The 19,668-nt window shown below is 39.7% G+C and overlaps 1 protein-coding gene across 5 annotated transcripts in view; it reads right to left on the bottom strand.

Moving 5' to 3' along the window:
- Positions 1–19,668, bottom strand: part of csmd3b (CUB and Sushi multiple domains 3b) — a 471,159-nt gene that overhangs the window by 164,395 nt on the left and 287,096 nt on the right. For all 5 annotated transcript variants that reach the window (XM_049601964.1, XM_049601965.1, XM_049601966.1 and 2 more), the window contains exons 7-9: positions 16,557–16,634; positions 11,252–11,339; positions 10,947–11,071 (exon numbers count right to left, since the gene is read on the bottom strand). In XM_049601964.1, the coding sequence (XP_049457921.1) occupies positions 10,947–11,071; positions 11,252–11,339; positions 16,557–16,634 (291 nt within the window). The remainder of the gene's footprint in view (positions 1–10,946; positions 11,072–11,251; positions 11,340–16,556; positions 16,635–19,668) is intronic.

Below are 19,668 nucleotides of genomic sequence, written 5' to 3'. Positions count from 1 at the left end.
CACTGGATGAGTGAGAGGGAGTACTTCTGTGTAAGTCTATACATTGTTTCTAGGAATATCTTGCATGGTATATCTTCAAAGCTGGATTAATCAATACTTTTAGCCTTTTGGGGGCAGCTAAACCAACTGTAAACACAACACTGACATATTGCTACTTTAGAAATTTGCTCACCTTACCTAAAGTGTTGGCATACAGTTGCCTATGTAGCCCACATATGTTACTGACATTACCATTAATTTAGAGGTTGTAGTCTGACAACCTGATGCATATACGTCCAATACTCCATCTCCTTTTTGCTCGGTTTTGGTGTCCACCACGTTCAAAGGAACATTTCTGGCCCTTTAGCTGCTAAATACTCAGCTATGTTCACTGACAAGTTGCTTAAGTTGTCCATCTGCAGTTCAGTGCTCGGCAGGTAGCATACATCAGTGCTTTTTCACTGAAAGAAAAATCAGCTTGCTTGAGATTAGGTTGATGAGCGCTGAGTTTGGAGGCTGGAAAAACGAAACAATGAGCTAAAAGACACTAAAAGCTCCATGGAGGTGCACATCAGTGCTAATTATAGGAGTGGCACCTTTTATATTACATGTCATGTGATGCATTGTTAGTGATAAAAACACAGTGTGCAGTTTTAAGCAAAATTATGAATGCAGGACTTCTACTTGTGATGGAGTATTTTCATAATGGCTGTCTCGCAGCTTCTCTGTCCGTCTGTGTGTCCAACTTCGTTTCTGTCTCTGTCCTTTTCTGAATCTCCTTCTCTCCCTCTCATCATTATTTATACTGGCACACAGTATGGAGGGCTTGAAGCCAAAAGGGCCACACTATCATTGAAGCGATAATGAATTCTAGATCAAATTAAAAATTTTGATGAGGTCTATCTGGTACTAAAAGCATATTGTTGGAATCACAAGCGAGATTAACTGAATGCTTAAGGCAGAAACCGCAGTGTGTGTGTGTGTGTGTGTGTGTGTGTGTGTGTGTGTGTAGCAACATATCCTCTTTTGAGTTTATATATTCGGATCAACTGGATTCCCCCAGGAGTCTCACTTTCTCTCTCTCACTCTAACACACACGCACAAATGCACACTCACATAAACCGTTGGGATGCGGACCAAAATTAAATGATGTTTCAGGCAAGGATCACACTGCCAAAGCCTATAGTGTAGCTAAAATGCCCTTGCTCACAGTTCTCCAAAGTTTTGTTTTGTGGCTTCAGAGCATAACTGCACTGGGAAGGTTGTTGTGAGAAATGTTTTCAGAGCCTGAATCTTAACGCTGTTCGGCTTCACAATGTTTTGACGTGGTTCTCCATTCTAGCATAGCAGAGAGTCGTAAGTGCTTCCTTTGGTCTGATCTCTGCCTCACACTCAAGGTCTATAACTGCTGCTTTCTCAGCAGGACGGCCTTTGCGGTTAGTGAGTTGTCCCCACAGCGGAGGGCTCAGGTTCAATCATCCATACAGCAATACCTGCTGAAGCATACCAAGGACACTTAACCCCTACCTGTTCCAGATTATCTGCCTGACCCTCCACCCCAACCAGAGAGCATACACAGAATTGGGGATGAGGTGGATCAGATAGAAACTAAAATCAAATCATACGGATGAGTTTTCAGAAGTACACAATTCATGGGCTTATTTGGAAATGGCATGCTACTTGACCAGCAACGTCCTCTTGGTACAAATACATCTTTGCTCCCAGTGCTCGTTTGTAAACTGTTACTATTGCTATTGGTGTGGCTCATGAAGTAAATTTTATCCAGTAAGAAGATATTTTGGCTATCAGTGCTTAGACTGTGTCTATTTTCTGAGCTTATAAAGTCAGAAATCAATCAGTGGTGTGCTTTGGTGACATTGCAACATAATCTACCAGTCCATCACAAAATGCCTACAAGCTAAGTGTGAGGTGATTTTAAAAAATGGTTAACTTCCTTATGATGGTAATTTCTTATCAAAGGAACTTCATGATTAAAGTTTATTAATTATTAAAGGATCGTACCCATAAAAGGAAATTTCTTATTAAAGTCACTTTGACAAGGATGATGTGTAACCAACCAGACAGGTAAGCTAAAATGAAAACCTCAAATCACGATTTTGACAGAAATGGTTGGGGGCCATCTTCTATTTTCACGTCGATAACAAGGACACATATTACTTGTCAAAGCTATCGTGTTCATTTTTAATTACAGGTACCCTTTTGTCTTGAGTGTGTTTGACAGTTTTTATTTGGTGCCATCAAGTCAAGAAAATTGGACTTTGTATGAATATTACAGAAAACTTTAATGCAAGTCGAATACACTTCAAATCAGATTTTTTTGGGTGAAAACTTTTTTTAAATGCCACGGGCTCACACTGAGCCTTAGATCACTGTGTTTGGCCATTTTAACAGGCTGCCTACGGGAGCAGATAGACTGACCAATGGACAAGGAGAATGATTGATGACATCATTAAGCTGGCACACAGCGTTCCAATGGCCCTCGCTCTGGTCAGAGCTTTAATGGGTACGTACACACACACACACACACACACACACACATACAAAGACAGTCATTTAGTGTAGCCGTTGTACCCTGCTGGCACACTGAAGTTTCTTTCCTTTGCTTCTTTCCTGTTTGAAGTAAACATATGTGCTTGTGTGTGTTTGTGTGTGTATCAGTTTGACATATAGCACCCTCTGTTGAGTCAGTATATTCAGGCCGATCAACTGAGCTCCCCTGGAGTTCACACACCCACACACACAGACAGAGAGAGAGTTGGCTTAGTGGCCTTGCCATCTGTCCATTAATCAAGGTGCCACATGGACTCCCTCTCTCATTCTCTCTGTCCGTCTCTCTGTCTCCGTCTCTCTCTCTCTCTCTCATAAAGTGTTGTAGGAGTGGACAGAAGGACATTGCGATTTGATGGTTATTTTTGTAGTTTATTTGTGTTTAGTTTTGCAATCGCTTTATTGCATTTAATAAAGTGATTACCACTCTGTCTGTCTCTTTGTATTGGTTTAGTGTTGCGATATAAAGGGCACATTTTCAAGATACATTCACTTTATTTTCTCACTGATGTTCCAAACAACATATTTAGCTGTATTTAAGTGTTTTGACAGAGGTGACCCTTTAATAAATCAGCTGGCTTGATGCTTCCTGACAGATTGCCTCTCTCTCAATGTTATTCATGAGTTTCCACTTTAGCTATTGGCTGGTCTGGATGTAAAGGTCAAATATGAGCTGTGTTCAGCTAGACACAGCCTTTCTCTCATTCCATTTTTGTTCAACAGATAAACAAAGTGGGCTAAATAAGGACACCCGTGCGTTAGAGAAGACAATGTTTTCTCACTGAAGATCAAAGATACATGTAATAAAACACAATTATAGCCACTCTGCTCTCACACACCAGCTTACCTGTTGAACTCATTCCAAAGTCTTATTTATTTTCATGCGCCCGCTAAGCCAGTGGAGATACAAACAGAGGCACACAGCCATGTTCATTGGGATCAAGTACATGGTTCTGCTCTTGTGTGTGTTTGGTAATTTGGTGGCTTGAACACAACGTGGATGGAGTGGTGCTCCTCAGGTTGTGTTTATGCAGATGCAGCTCCATGTTTTTTGTTGGCTTTCACATTTTGGAATGAAATTGCAGTGGCATTTCCATCAGCTCAGACCACCTCTTCAAACATAGCGGGTACCTTAATTAAATTTCAGAATCAAAATAGGTACTCAACCTTCTGTATTTTTCCACACACTTGAGTGGTAAGCTGCACGGGTTCCATGTTTAGACAGTGAAAATAATTTGGAGTATGCCTTTTAGTAAACAGAAATGTAGCAAATTGATAATTATTCTTAAAACATTTTACTGTAATGTATTGTAACTTAATGCAGTTGTGGCCTAACTGGACGTATATATATATATATATACATATGTCTTCTAAAAAAAGAAAAGCTTTGTTCGCATCATTATGCATGATCAGGAAATGCAGTGTCTTTTTAAACCTAACTTCAAAAGATTAAAAGTTCTGTAGGCATTTTCCGGTGCTGTATAATCATAGACAGGCCAGAAACTTATACAGAAGATGAGATGAGCAGATATGACTGGCCATTAGTGAAGCCCACCATCACCCCACCTGCTGATATTAGAGTATCCAACTAACAATGTAGTCCAGCACTGGCTCCCTGTCCAGATTGTGCTGGGTTTGTCAGTGTTTCAGAAAGATCTGCTAAAATGAATTGGTCACACATGCACCTGCATCCAGAATAATAAAGCCTGATGCACTCAGATACAGTGATGGGTCGTAACACGCTGGATTTAGTCTGTTACATACACATACATAAATTGTACTTCTCAGAGTAGTTCTACAGAATACTTTCTGCTCTTACTTGAGTATGTTTGTGATGAAATGCATGTACCTCTACTCTATTACATCAGACAACACACTTCTCACTACTTTACCAACTACATTTAGCTCTAAATCATTTTGATATTCAGCTGAGCTTACCCGCATGACAGCAATTGTCCCACGGCAAGAGATAAGATACTACTAGCCAATCGTAGCACCGCAGTTGGAACAGAGGTGTGGCCCTATCTCTTCCACACCCCCCTTTCAATTGACTACGGTTCAAGATCATGTCAGAAGATGAAACGCCTACGTCTCCCTCATTAGAGACACATACACATCCCTGGCCCAACATTAAGATCCTGTTCGCCCTTCAAATGACAACAAGTAACAGACATATTATGCGCCGACTACTTTGTAAGCCCAAAATGGCAGACATCTCGACCTTCGAGAATTCCACATCGACCACATTTATTTCATCAAATTCTGTCTGGTTCTGGATGTGACACTTCAACATCAATAAACGTGCACTTTGCATTGTTATTACCTGTTAATGACCTGTTTGAATGTTACACATTGCTGTAATGAACTGCATTTAAAAAGATTATTCACTACTTGAGGAAGACGCTTTTTTTACTCTAACTCAAGTAGTTGTTTTTATGAGTCATTTTACTTCCACTTGAGCCAGTATGATTTTAAAGTCAGTGCTTTTACTTAAGTACCATTTTGTTTACTTTCCAAACCACTGGTCAGATGCCAAGTAAATCCCCACACTTGATTGGACATCATCTGCATGACATCAGGTAAAGGTTAAAGGAATGCTGCAACCACAAATTGACCACTTGTCTATCAGTTAGTAATGCCATGCATTTTCGCTAACACCTCACTATTTAAAACTGAACTGAAAGTGACACTTATCGATGCTCTCCTCCAAGCCAGACTCCAATACTAACATTTTTGTTGGGAAAATGTATGTGTTTGGTAGGTACTGAGCACATGACTGGGTAAATGAGACTTGTATTATACTTCATTAGCTGTGTGAGTTTATAATTAATTGTTTTTATATAGTTCTGCTTTTGTTTAATGTCATCCTCACTCATTCACTAAATTAATATGTTTGCTGTTTTCCATGGAGACATGCAAGAAGTTTTCTTCACAGGTTCAAGGTATCATGGCATGACTGATAGAAAAATTTTTGTATTAAGTCCAGACATGTCAATATCATACCCTCGTTGCTGACTGGTGAAAGAGGTAGCAAAACCTATGAAATGAATAATAAAGAGCCACAGACCACTTTTACACAACAGCCCAGTTTAATCTACTCACAGTCTATTAGCTTTAGACGAGCCATTCCCTCTCGCCTGTGAGGCATTTTTATTTTCAGAATTTCAATATTGGGTCTTTGTCCCTAAGGGGAAACAGTTTTTTTTTGTGAAAAGGTTTAAAAATAGAAGAGTTGTCTCCATATTTTTTCTATGCTTTTCAGCAAATCCACCGCCACCAAAACACCCCATTTCAAGCTTTAAATGTATACTTGCACTGTTTACAGTTGCATAGTATTGTGGTTTCTCTTTTTTTTTTTTTTGTTTTCTCTTTTGAGTGATCCTGGCATATAGCTCAAATAAAGCCACAGCATTGTTGTCAAAAAGATACTATTCGAGTGTTACATGCTTGTCCTTCAAGCAACCTCAGTGTGGTTATCCTGGGATTTATGGGATTTTTGAAGATGGATGTCTTTCTGTTCCACCAAGTAGGACAGTGATATACTGCATAACAATGACGCTCAGCTGCACTTGTATGAGCAGTAAACAAAACAAAGTCTATTCCAACAATATTGTCTGAACAAGCATGAGATGTAGAATTCAATGGCATTTACGGTTATGGGTAGATCTGTCAAAGATCACGTCGTGCCCTGAGAACAATGCATATCATGAATAGTTGTTCCTGCTGTGGCTTTCTGGCATAGGGTGGCAAAAATTGAGTTTTGCAGATTGTATTACAGGACCCTGCTGGAGTAACAGTGCCCTCCATTGTGAGGTGCTTTAAATAACAAAGATCAACTAGCACAGACTCACTAGTTACTTAGCAACAACCATGAAGCAGGATTGTGCACTTTGTCGTGGCTTTGTCAAAAAGTTGCTCACTGAACAGTTCCTCGTGCTAGGAATACCAGCGGCTGTGTTTTAAATTCAACAGGGCTTAAGTAAGGCACACCTGCTACTCAGACGCCACGGCAGCTCAGTGAAAAGTGTCTCACCCTGCCCGTACACCTTTCCTTCAAAGATCCCCGCTGACTGATGGCTCTGTTTCCCAGTGATAGAGGTCATCCTTTTTAACCATTCACCGCTTCAGGGGACAACATCAGCCACTTTTAATGTCACTGGCAGTCTCCCTACGGGGAGGCTTAGCCCATCATCACATGCAGGTAAATGTGAGACTTGATTGGCCTAATGTCGGTAGCTATATTTAATTGCTCATTATAAAGTGTTTAGAGATGATGAATCCCTAACAGCCATTCACAATCTTAAAGAGCCAATCAAAGGGTATCAGCACTATAATATCTCTGATAATGAGCTGGGTAATAAGGTTGATTGGCAGGGACCAATCAGAGCCCAAGTGAGACAGTCACATCCTAACTGCATTGGCCAGGTTATATCCTGGAGGCTTACAAGAATCTGCGCTGTCATGCTAACAAAAAGCTTAATGGAGGTCAGTCCCCCTGTGTGTCTGGTTCACAAGAGAAACCCAGGATAGAAGTCGAAGCTTGTGGTTCCACTGTGTCCTTTAACCAAAGGGCACGGGTGCAGGACCCACTGCTGGCTGGCATCTGCCCTGCTCAGGTGTCCCCGAGCAAGATATTGTCCCCCTACAGACCCCCAGGGTGCTACTCTGGCGCTAACCTTGCACATTGACCTCTCAGTGCAGGGACGGGCATTTTAAGTAATTTCTAGGGCTGCACCCTGAAAGTCAAAGATTCAATCTGTCGGAGAGACCTCTCAATTGAGTCAAGCTTTTTTCTTTTGTCACTCAGTGTGCAGTGTACTTCGAGGGAGGTCTGCAGGCGTAACTGCAGTTTGAGTGCTCTTTGCTTTCATGCTGCTCTCCCGCACAGGCAGCTGCGGACCTAGGCCCAGGGTGAGTGAAATGGAGACACCTTATTCAAAGGAAGAGAGGCTTTACCCAGTCAGACTCTGAGACCACGCTAAACTTCTGCTCAGAAGTGGTGAACTTACAGCTCACAGCAAATTAATTCTATACAGTCTGGCTTAGTTTGATATCGAGTGTTGGCAAAAATGCTGTTGCACATTTATGATCCCTTGCTAGGGTAGCTAGCACACATTAGCTTGGAGGGCTAACTTGGCTTGTTTACTATATCACATGAATGTCACTGTCACTCTAAACATCCCGCTGAGCGCTGACATAATTCTGACTTGGGTGTAGTCCTAGTAATTTCCATATTTGAGTACTAGTGAAAAATCTTATGTAAGATTCGGATTGTATTGTCCATCAGAAGCGTAAATCACCAGTTTCATCATGATACAATATTATATATCGATTCTTTGAACAACAATACGATTTTTGCTGATAATACAAAGTCTGCCACGATATGATTTCGATTTGATGTGATTAAGGGGTTTGTGATCAATATGAGACAATATCATCTGCCCGTATAACACAATCACTTACAAAAGAAGCTGCCACCCCTTTCTTTTTTGCTTTTGGCAATAAAAGATAAAAGCAGCATATAAATAAAGTACTTGCAACCGCTTAAGTTTATTCCTGAGTAAACAACAATATCCTCATCGCCTTTCCCCCGGCTGCTTGTTGTCTGCCTGCCGCTGTCTGACTGTGACACAGACCTTCAAAATAAAAGCCTATCCTAAAGATCAGGGATGTTCGTGGCGACTAATTTCCCTGTCGACTAAATGAGAATTAGAATTAAGAATAGTTCATTAGTCTAAAAAAGGGAAAACAGTAAAATTTAGCACAAGTTTTTGTTAAGTATTTGAAACATTGTCCCAAAAAATATTGTGTGCATTAAGAGCCCTTTGCAGCCTTTAATCACAATCTTAAAAAATCACATCAGATTATAAATGCTGCTGAAGTACGACACACTTTGCGCCGTGTAGTATCTACTTGAGCATTACTGCTGGGAGGGAGACTGCTGTCTGACGGCTCTGTAGCCCCCACTAGTGGCGGGCGGCTGCATGACAGTTAAGCTGCCTTGTACGTGAACAAAACACTAATTGGTTTAACCAACTAATATTTCTGGTGCTAGCAAAGTGGCGGACGTTTAATCATTTAGACGTCTAATTGAGCACGTCCCTACTAAAGATGATGATATGGTTTGATGTTTTCACTTTGCATCGTAGACAATGGATCGTTGATCATTTTACGATGCATTAATCCAAATCGATGGACTGTTACACACGTATTGGCCAACTGTGAAGTGTGATTTCAAATTCATTCATTAAACAAGCACTGTTCAATTAGACTATTAAACCATAATTTTACAGTTAACATGAATAATAAAAATATATTAAAAAGTATTAAATGACAGAATTTTGTGCAAAAGCACAATAAACTCCAGATACGTCCATTAAGGAAGCTCAAGCTGTGAACACATGTTCAAGTCAAAACAATATTAATAATAGCAGTATAATAAAACCAGCGACAACAGCAAAGTCTAACATAAATTAACCATAATTTTGTTTTGACTATATGGGGTTAATTAAGACATGAGTTTATTCATTCTTGTTTAAGTAAGTCAGCATGTCCATATGCTCTAGAGAGTCGAGTCAATTTAGAATGAGTCTCTCAGATGGAAGCGATATCGTAGGTATACTCAGGTTTTGCCAGCACACTGAGTTTCCTGTACCTGATATTGTTGCTTTGCCACCACTGCAGGGGATTTTGGTTTGATGGGATGTATGCTTTAAAGTACTGCTGTGATTGGCCATGTTGCTGGCGGTGCAGTAATCCTCTCCGTTTATGCACTGGTCTGTCCTAGAGATGTACGTATTTTTTAAAGTAGTGTGGAATTCTAATTTTATATTGATACATGTATGTATTAATGCTTAGAGTCATTTTCATTTTTTTATTGTTATATGTGCAGTATATTTCACGCCGAGGGACAACAGATGAAAATTGGTGCTATATCTGGTGCAATATATACACTGTACTGTATACTGTCCCTGTTTTAAATAAACCAATAAAATGAAATGAAATGTCTCAAGCTGTGTGGTGCCTGTGATTTGGGAAGTTGAGCATATGCTGGCTTCCAAATGATGCCCACCACTACAACTAAGCAATAACTATAACAAAATGAGCATCCAGGTCTGGCTGGATTCTTTTCTTAAGGTCCCTCCTACAGTTAGATTAAAACGAGGAGTTTGCAAATGCTTCTATTTAACATTTCTATCAAAGACTTATGTTTCAGATACTTTGAATCTGTTAAAAGAAAAAGTTACATCACTTGGGTAAGCAAAAGTTTATGTGGTGTTCATATGCTAATGTCTTGTGATGGATATAGTGAGCTATACTTTTACAGAGGCTATAATTTAAATGGAAAGAGTAGGTGCGACATTTTTTTCCGCCGTTTTTCTCGCCACCTTCTCCTCCTCACTTTCTGTCCTCACTTTCTCTTTCCCTACTTTTTCCCTCCCTTGCAGTTCTATATCTCAGTGATTATTAGTTAGATGTTGAAGCTTGTTCTCTCCCTCTCTCACACACACACACACACACACACACACACAAAGACCTACACCCAGTGAATATTGGTTTTTATGTTAAAGTATGTGTCTCCAGCCACAGTCTGAAGCCTAGTGAAGGGAGACATGACAAACGACTTTGGCATTTAACATGACAGACGCCCTCTCTCCTTCTCTCTCTCTCTCTCTCTCTCTCTCTGTGCATGTGTGCCTCTGTGAGTGTGTGTGGAAAGTCTGAGACTAAAACAGCGGCAGATGTAAATCGGTAACCAGTACAGGAAGCTGAAGAATGAATGTCTAAAACATGTTAATTATCAGAGCACTTAGAGAAATGATGAAAAACGCACACCTGTCCCCATTAAACATTAAGATCTGCACTCACTTTTCTCACCGCACTGCATGTACTGTATGAGCAGATTACACATCTTGTGTTACTTTCAAAACTGTGTTACAAATTGCAATTTGTATGGTATACTGAGCAATAATGATCAGACCTGGTGCTTGTTTACAGCTGTGTTTATCTACAGTATATTGCGTCTATGACAGAGGGTGTAATTTTAGGTCATGAACAATCACTATCATAACTCCCCTGATGAAAGTGTACAACCGCAGCATGTTGGTGAGGCGCTACACTGCAAACATTGGATTATGGAGTGTTTTGTTTCAGAATTTCATAGCCAGAGGCTTGAAACTGAATTTGGATTTTTTCCACTAGAAACTCAGCACTAGAAACTCATCCTGAGCAGAGGCCAAGGCAACATGCTGGCAACATTTTGAGGCAGTGTGCGCGGGGAGTTGTTGTGCTTGAGTGTTTTCTTATGTTCACATGTGTGCTTAATGCCTCTTTCTCCATCTGTATTTGTGTCTGCCACTGCGGTGTCAGTAATTTGTATGCTGCGAGCTATTTCTTACCTTTGCAGACCGGTCTGTGGTCGCTCCAGGCTGCGAAGACTTCAGCCACTCTCTGGCAGCTGATGGTTTTACTGCCCTGAAGAACATAGTCTTCTCCGCAACTGAACTGCACCACACTGCCAATGCTACACACAAACACACAATCACACACACAGGGAAGACACAGAGTCAGACAAACCGAAAATAGGGATAAAAGGTTTCTCTAAGTGCATACGTGTATTTTATGTGGATGTTTATGCATCTATGTCTGACTACAAACATGTCATTTAGAGTTCCTCTGTGCAGTCCGTGGGTGCAAATTGTACCTGAAATCGCCACCGTGGCGTTTTCCATTCTCTGGCTCTCCCGGGTCAGGGCAGGAGTTAGATGCCTGTCTCACACCACCTTCATTTACTACACAGAGACACAGACAGGTGGAGAGCCAGGGACAGATTAGAATGAGGGACAGACAAAGCTTACAGTAGATTCTCCCTTTCAAAGTCATTCTTTTGGTAGCATTTAGCACAAGACGTCCCCGGGAAATTTTAAAGCCCTCCGCTTTTAGTTTCGTTTCTGGAAGCCTGCCTGCCTCGTCGCTTAGTCGCTTTAGAGACAGCAGGAAACAGGTGGAAGGAGGAACGCGTTAGATGGACCAGGAGACAGACAGGTTAGACGGTTAGGTAGGCAGACAGGGACGACACGGCACTCCAGATACTATCTTAATACTCGCAGAAACACAGGAGCTAATCTTGGCAGTAACACTCCGAACATCACAGAGACAACAGGCAGAACTGTACAAATACTTTGAGACTGCGACATCACAACAAACATGCATCTGACACAATGCATCTCGACTCTGCCTCTGTCTCCGCCTCTAATTACAATACTGTTGCTGACAGTATAGGTACAGTATGTCACTCATTTCTTTTATCCACCTTCTTTCTTGTTTTACTGCTTTTTCCTTTTTATTTCTTGCTTGCTTGTTTGGTCTCTAAATCTCTTCCTGTCGCTCACTCTCTTCTGCCTCCCCTTTTATATAAATAACCTCACAGCTATATTTCATTGGCTTTTGTTAAACAACACTATTGTATAAAAAATGGAAAACAAAATTGTATTTATTTAAGTTTATGTTTTCTCTTGTGCATTTCAAAGCTTTAAAACTTTAAAGACACATACCTGCTGGGTTAACTTTGAGCATTCACTGATACTATTATTATTAATTTAGCAATTAATTGTATACTGTGCAGGATTGTTGTTTTTTTTTTTTTGTAAACACACTCACCGATTCACTCTTGTTTGGCGTTTTGCCTCGCTATATTGGCATTTTCTCAACGCTTTGTCTCTTGGACACATGCTGCTTAAGGTGTGGCATCTGGTCACTACCTTTTTATTATGCCTCAATGTCGCTTGAACGCTGTGGGGGTACACGCCCACTAAATTTCCTGAACTCAGAGTCTCTGCAGAAAAATACACTGTCATACACTCCTAGTTGGTCATGGGTGATAATTGAGAGTGATTTCTTATGTATTTATGTACACTGTCTTTTAGAAAAATCCTGCATTGTATGTCTAGTATTTATTTATTTTTTTACTCCTCTGTATCACTCGTATGTTCATTTTACCTTCGCTGCCTTTGTTATTGTTATTGTTGCTATGTTGTGCTTTTCATCCCCACAGTTATCTTTGCCTGTCTTTGTTTTATTTATCTTTTATGTCATGTTATATTTGCCAAAATTGTTCTTGTGTCATGTCATTTTGCTTCATTGTCTTCTTTTTTTTTTTTTTTTTAATTGAGCAATGGACAGTGTTTGTGTAGGCTTGTGTGTGTTTGAAAGAATGCAAAACACAAACTCTAATTCAAAAGCTCTCACTATACATTTTTTTTCCTGTGGTACTTTTTGTCAAATACCAAAAGGGATCCATCAAATGTCATAAAGCTGTTTCTAGTAAGACGGCACACAACAAAAGTATTAGTAGTAAGACAGCGTTTTAATGAGCCCGAGTCCACTGATGACCTATTTTTACTCAATTTAAATGTCCCACGTGACGGGATCTCTCGTATTCCTTAATGAGATCACGGTGAGAGTAAAATTATTTGAATAATCCTTGAGTTCCCCTCATCTTTCATTCACACCAATGAATGTAAAATTAGGCCACTCTGAGGATTTTTGTGTCCTTTTTTTTTTTTTTTTTTTTTTTTTTTTCAGTCGTTCATCCTCTCCTAATGTCTGGTGTCAGTGGAATACTACCAGAGGGAAAAACTGTCTTGGTGTGCTTATTTACTTCAGCTATACAGCAAACAAAACACCCCTTGGTGTATTTTGATATTCAAATGCATGGACTGATATTCAAATGAGAGGGAAACACAACTAATCATGTAGTTTTGGAGGAGTAGAAAATTCATCTTATTTCTAAAGCAGCAATTAGACAACAATGTGGCGGTGTTCCGGCGATCACTTATTTCAATAGTGTGATGAAATTACATTTGATTGTGAAATGACATAATTCTGTTTGTTATTGGGATAGAGATGGACATTATCGTCATGTCTCATAATTTTTTGTGCTCTGTATACTTTCACTCAATGAGTTTAAACTTACTTCACCCACCGTAGCTTTTATATCTACACTGTATTTTGCTGCTCTAATAAGTCACTGTTTACCTCATCAAAACAAGGTGTTTTTGCACACAACACAGCTCCAAAAAATATTTCACTGAGAGAAAACAAAGAGGAAAATGGGAAGAAAACGGAAATGAGCTGCTAAGTTTGCAGTCGGTATAATCATAAATAATATTACACTATTAGAATGAAATAAAAAAAGATTAAACTACTGAGTGTTAGGCTGCAAATATTGTTTTTTAAGGTTTTTGAATCCCTTTTTTTATGGATAAAATGAATACTGATTAAGGTCTTTACTGTTTTAATATAAAAGCCAAAAAATAGCACCCTCAGTTTGCTGTTTTACTTAATTTCATATGTGTTTACCGGCACTAGTTGCAAAACAAGTATGACTTTATTTTATCTCAAACAAAGATGCTGACGCCAGAGAACCCAATTATGTGTAACAAACACATGCAGAGTGATAATACTGCCCATCTCTTCTTTCACCCAGCCGGTCTGGGCTATCCGACTAACATGCATGTACATGTTTAGTCCGTATCAACAAACCCAGCAGGTGGTTGGTGTGTGTGTGTGTATTTGTTAGAGTAGATAGTTTGTTGCTTTGTTGGAGCGGCTAATTTGACCATCTGGACTATTAACACCATAACAGAGGGACTGGTTACAGTATCAGTACTGTGCGCACACACTCACACAAACAAAACCTGCCCAAAGTCACGTACTTACACACATATACATACATGCGCATTTACAAAAACACATGTACAGAAAACATAAACATGTACGTATGCACGGACAAACACACACACACACAGCTTTTGTGCTCCACTGGAGAGTTAAACCAGTCGCAGCAGAGCAAATTAACATCTGAACCAATCAGAGCCAAACTAATTAACATACAAATTCACATCTGTAGAATCAAACCTCAACCATGACTCCCCAACCTGTCAGGAAACCTGATGGATCTGGGATGCGCCGTGTCTCTGCGCTGTGCTTAGCTCAGCTCATACAGTATTTAAGAGATTCACACATAAACCCACACATTTGCACACACAAACACAGTGTGGACAAGCAAATAAGGAAAACAAGCCAATAAGTCAGAAATGTTCAGGAAAACATCATTATTAACAAGCATGCAAACAAATTAAGACATGGACATGTGTTGTATGTACATTTTGGTGTTAAGGTATCAGAGCATATGTGCATGTGTTTACAAATGTCCTTGTAGATGTGCAAATATGCACACGTGTGTGTGTGTGTGTGTGTGTGTGTGTGTGTGTGTGTGCGTAATACAGACAAAGAGAGAGCAGAAGAGGAATAATAGACAAATGAGTGAGGAATAAAAAAGTGGGAATTGTAAGATAACTCTAAAATATGTGAGGTTTACGCGTGCACTGACAGCTTTAATAAGTGGAACTTCAGTAAAACAAAAAAAAGTCCTGATCCTCTCAGAGATTTTTCATGCTTCCTGTACATGTTCTCTCAATGTCAGAGTGTTGAAAAGGCTTTGAGCGGAATGAAATAATATCCATGTGACCATTTTTACATTACAGTGTGTCAAATGACTTATGAACCATTTTGCACCCTCACACTTGATAATTTTACTTCAGGGTGTCTCATTAAAGAGTCATATTAAAGAGTTATTGTCAAAAGTCGTACAAGTTGGAATTTCACAAAGTGAGAGCAACTAGTGGTAGTTCAAAATGAAGAGTAGTGGGGAACTTTTTGGATTTATTAAAGGTGGACCCCCGAATTTTACTATTGCATGGAAAGATTAGAAAGATAAATCCACAATAGTGCTTTAATTTGCTGCTGACTGAGAGGACTGGAGAATAATTGAGGAGATACATTAGTTTCTCTTTGGTTATTTTACCATTGGCCTCTATGGCAGAGGGATGTTGTCGTGAACTTAACCCACTGAAATCTGGAGAGACTTCACTTTTCTTGTGTTGCTGTCAGATGCCTTTCACAAGTATTTAAACCTGTGAACCCTGAGCAATCTGCTGCGATTTCTTTCAAAAACATGGGGGCAAAAGGCAATAAGCAAGTTGGTAAGAAATTGCATAAAAAAAAAATCTAAAAAAAAAATAACATTATAAATAATATTTATGTGATATATTTTTTAAAACTAGGTAAATAAATAAATAAATTCTGTTACAGAATTATTATTATAATTTTAAAGCACCCTTCCACGTTTTTGATTTTTTTTTTTTTTAAACTAATTTTCTTGTTTTTTCTCTTTTTACCAGTTTCTTGCTTATTTATTGGGTCATTTCTTCTTTCTTCGCTTATTGCCTTCTTCCCGTTTTTTAAAGAAATCAAGCCAATTTGCTCAGGTTTCAAGGGGTTAATAATTGCTTTGATGCCTTGTGTATTAAGGTCTACAAAAATGTAGTTTAGGTGTGTGATCAGAAGAGAAGGGAAGGGAAGGGTAAGGGAAGAGAAGAGAAGAGAAGAGAAGAGAAGAGAAGAGAAGAGAAGAGGAAATAAAGGAGAAGAGGCGGTGGTGGTGGTGGTGGTGGGGGGGGGGGGGGGGGTAAACAATATCACAACAGCTGATTCACATCCCCTGAACAAGCCCAAAGCGAGCCAAAACAAACCATGATTAAGCTAATCCGAACAAGCCATGATTAAATATACCAAAGCGAGCCATGAAGAAGCATGCATAAACCAAGACACCATGACGAAAACACATATACAAAACATCAAACAACAAAAACAGTCAGGCAGAACGCAAAAGCATGCTCTTATAAAGGCTGTGGCATTTTCAACACATTTGTGTACCAGAAAAGGTCACGTTGTAGCCGCAACTTTTAGCAATACGTCGGTGTGAATGTCACCATGCTGTCTGCAAAGGTAAGTCAATGAACAGAGGCACAAATGTGTTGAACCTAGCAGCCGTTTTAAGAGACAAAATTTAAAAAAAGCAAACCTAAAAACAAAGGCAGTCCAAGTCAAACCAAGCCATCAGACGTTAGTTCATTAGCCATAGTGACATTAAGATGTGAACTCACATATTGAAAACTTGTTGCTGGAGTCTTTGCCAGGGAATAATTTAACGCCCCGCGATTTAAAATCTACTGATCGCTTCACTGCGGAGGAGAACAGAATACAGAAAAGAGGAGAAAAATCAGAGAACAGATTGGATAAAGTGAAAAAAAAGGTCTAGCAAAGGAATTTTTCAAAAAAATGGCAGATTCTTCTCCCTCACAATGCTGAGAGAGAAGAGTACAGTGGAAAAGAAAAGTTACAAAGGCAAAGTAAGTTTTAAAATGGTGGAAACAGATAGCGAGAGGGCCAGAGAGAGACAAAAAAAAAAGAGAAAGACAGAGGCAGACAGGAAAGGAAGTAGGAAAAATGATCTCAACAATAGCACCATTCAGGGTTTTTGTTCATAGGATGCTTAATCTTTCTCTCTCTCTGCCACTCAGACACATACATCAGATGTCGAGGTGTTGTGCTGGAAGCCCAGTAATATTCTGAACAAAAGCTGGTAAAGGAAATTGCAGCTTTAATCAAAATGACAATGATGCAGCTCTGTAATCAAAGCATTCAGATAATGGTAAGTTAGAAAATAAATGGTTCCTTTAATCAGCGTAAATCAAAGACAAGAGGAGACAAACTGATGGAGGGATCCTTGTCAGTGTGAGCTCTCTATTCTTACATGGGGGACATCATTTCATTACAGGGGTTAGCAGTGTTGTGCCCGTATGTTGCTACTGCTCAGCACGTATGGCTGGAAAGACAAAGTGAGTGGGCGAGAGCTGTATTTGAAATCCATGCAATAATAATAAAAAACAAAACACCCTGGGGTAATCTCAATTTGACTCCCTCTAGATGTTTTTTTCCTGCTGTCAAAATAAATGAATACATTACAAACATAAATGATAAAAACATAAATACATATATATCTTGTCCTCGGTGACAAAGTACAGTGACAAATCAGTTTAATGAATGTCTGAGAGAGTAGCTGACAGACGTCGTTTTCATAATGACCCCGCTAATCCACTGAATGGTGACAAATGGCTGATGAGTTAATGTGCTACAATTATCCTAATGTTATACAGAGGCTACATATATGCACATACATCACTTACATTTTATTTGACATGGTTAAATTACTTTGTGTGTATTTTATGCCAACAATTATCCTAATGTTGCTACACACATGCACATATGTTAGTGGCACTCTACTTACCATGCTGACATTACACCAAGTCCATTACTGTGCTAACAATTAATCTAATGCAACATGGCTGAACACCAGCTCCATTCACGTCTTATTGTGTTAACTTACCAGCATGGTTATTTAATGTATGTGTGACAAGAGTAATAGATTAACTAACCTTGTAAAATAGCTGTGAATACAAAACTTAAGGATTGACTCAATCAGGGCAATTTCTTTTGTTCAAATATACTCTGTAGCTACGGCATTAATGACATGAAGTATCATTATGTGGAACCAAATGTTAACACTATATGTTGAAGCACTTTAAGCGTGACATATGGTACGCTCCAGCTGATAGTTTAAGATGTCAACACTGCCTGTAAAAATTGCACGTACCACAAATGTTGACAAACCTGTGCACTTAATTAGACAATTAACATTATTCTCACATTTGCTTACATTAGACATGTTTTTTTTTAAAATGCCAGCACATCATCTCGTCTCATGAATCAACTGCACGTGGCACCTCCTAATGAGCTTGTTTAAAATCAAGTTCAGATGGAGGGCAGGAGGTGACGAATCCATATATTGTGTGGATTGGAAACACAGCAACGTGACTATATAAAAGGGTTGGATGAACCTACAGACAGGAGGTACTGTCAGAAAATTAAAACTCATGTCTGATGTGATCTAAACAAAATGGAGTAAATGTCCCCAAGTTCTCCTAACGTTACTGTCCTTACACGGCGAGCTGATGAACATGTACAACAGATAGGTGCTGTTTTTTGTGTGGCTGGGCCATGACTGAATTGACTGTCAATTGAATAAAAGTGCTTAAGTATAACTGTCTTTTATATTTCAACTCTGTACATGCACAGACCGCTGTCAGGCTAATGCTACTTGGTAACGTTAGCTAACTTTTGCTACTATTTTCTACCTACTAGGTCAACTGTCTCCACAGGTTTGGTGAAATGCATTCTCGGAACCCATCAGCTGCATTCGGCGTCTGACTTCCGGCAGATGGCGATACAGCCTCTGGGGGCAGACCCCCGATTTTTTGGCATTCCGGTTTGATTTGGGTGGAGGAGGTGAATTTCCGTTTCCGACTTCCATTTATATATAAGTAAATATGCTGAACCATTGCGATGGATTCAGAGTTTGCAGTGACGCCAATTATGTTCCGCCTCGTTAGTTCACCGCACGGATCGTTTAACCTGGCAACAACTGCAGCCGGCTCAAACGTGATTGGTCAATATCACGCGGACTACAAACAGCCTACAACCAAGAACCAGGACTCTTCTGCTCTTCTTCCAGAGGCAAGATCTCTGGGGTTTGCCTACAGACTCTACATTCACTGAATGTAGAGTCTGTATATAGAGACTAGGTGAAATGTTGTTAAAAAATCAGGGTTGTGGCAAAAAAACACAGACATAAAGTTGTCACAGCACATTGTAATTGACCTTTCGCTAAGCCCCGCCCCTTTGTGATGGTCTGACTGCACTCCCTGAATATTATCATAATTCATAAAAATGAAATAGTGATTCCAGAGAGAAGCAGATAGAGGGGTCTACAGTCTGCGTTTGAAGGATATATCCAGGATGTCAAACTGACTCAGCAGCAACAACAGGTTAAAAAGACAAAGATAGTTACAGTAGTTACAGTAAACTTTGCGGATACTGAACCAGCTATGTGTCATCGCAGTGTGTGCAGATGAACGGTGGTTAGCTTCGTCCGTGCTGCTGCCAGCACCCGAACTTCCACCACCAGACAAGCAGGGATCTCTGAGGGAAGTCAAACAGCATTCATCTGCACACACTGCGATGACACACAGCTGGTTGAACATCAGCAAAGTTTCCCTTCACTGGTTCCTGTACAGCAGAGTCAGTCTTTTTTCACTGTTATAATCATTAAAAAGCAAAAGCAGCATGTGTATACATTCAGTAGGCTATATCTTCAAC

The sequence above is a fragment of the Epinephelus fuscoguttatus genome, linkage group LG17 (assembly GCF_011397635.1).
Source record: "Epinephelus fuscoguttatus linkage group LG17, E.fuscoguttatus.final_Chr_v1".
NCBI lineage: Eukaryota > Metazoa > Chordata > Actinopteri > Perciformes > Serranidae > Epinephelus > Epinephelus fuscoguttatus.
The sequence above is the reverse complement of the archived record's forward strand: the minus strand, read 5'-3'. Positions and strand labels throughout refer to the sequence as shown.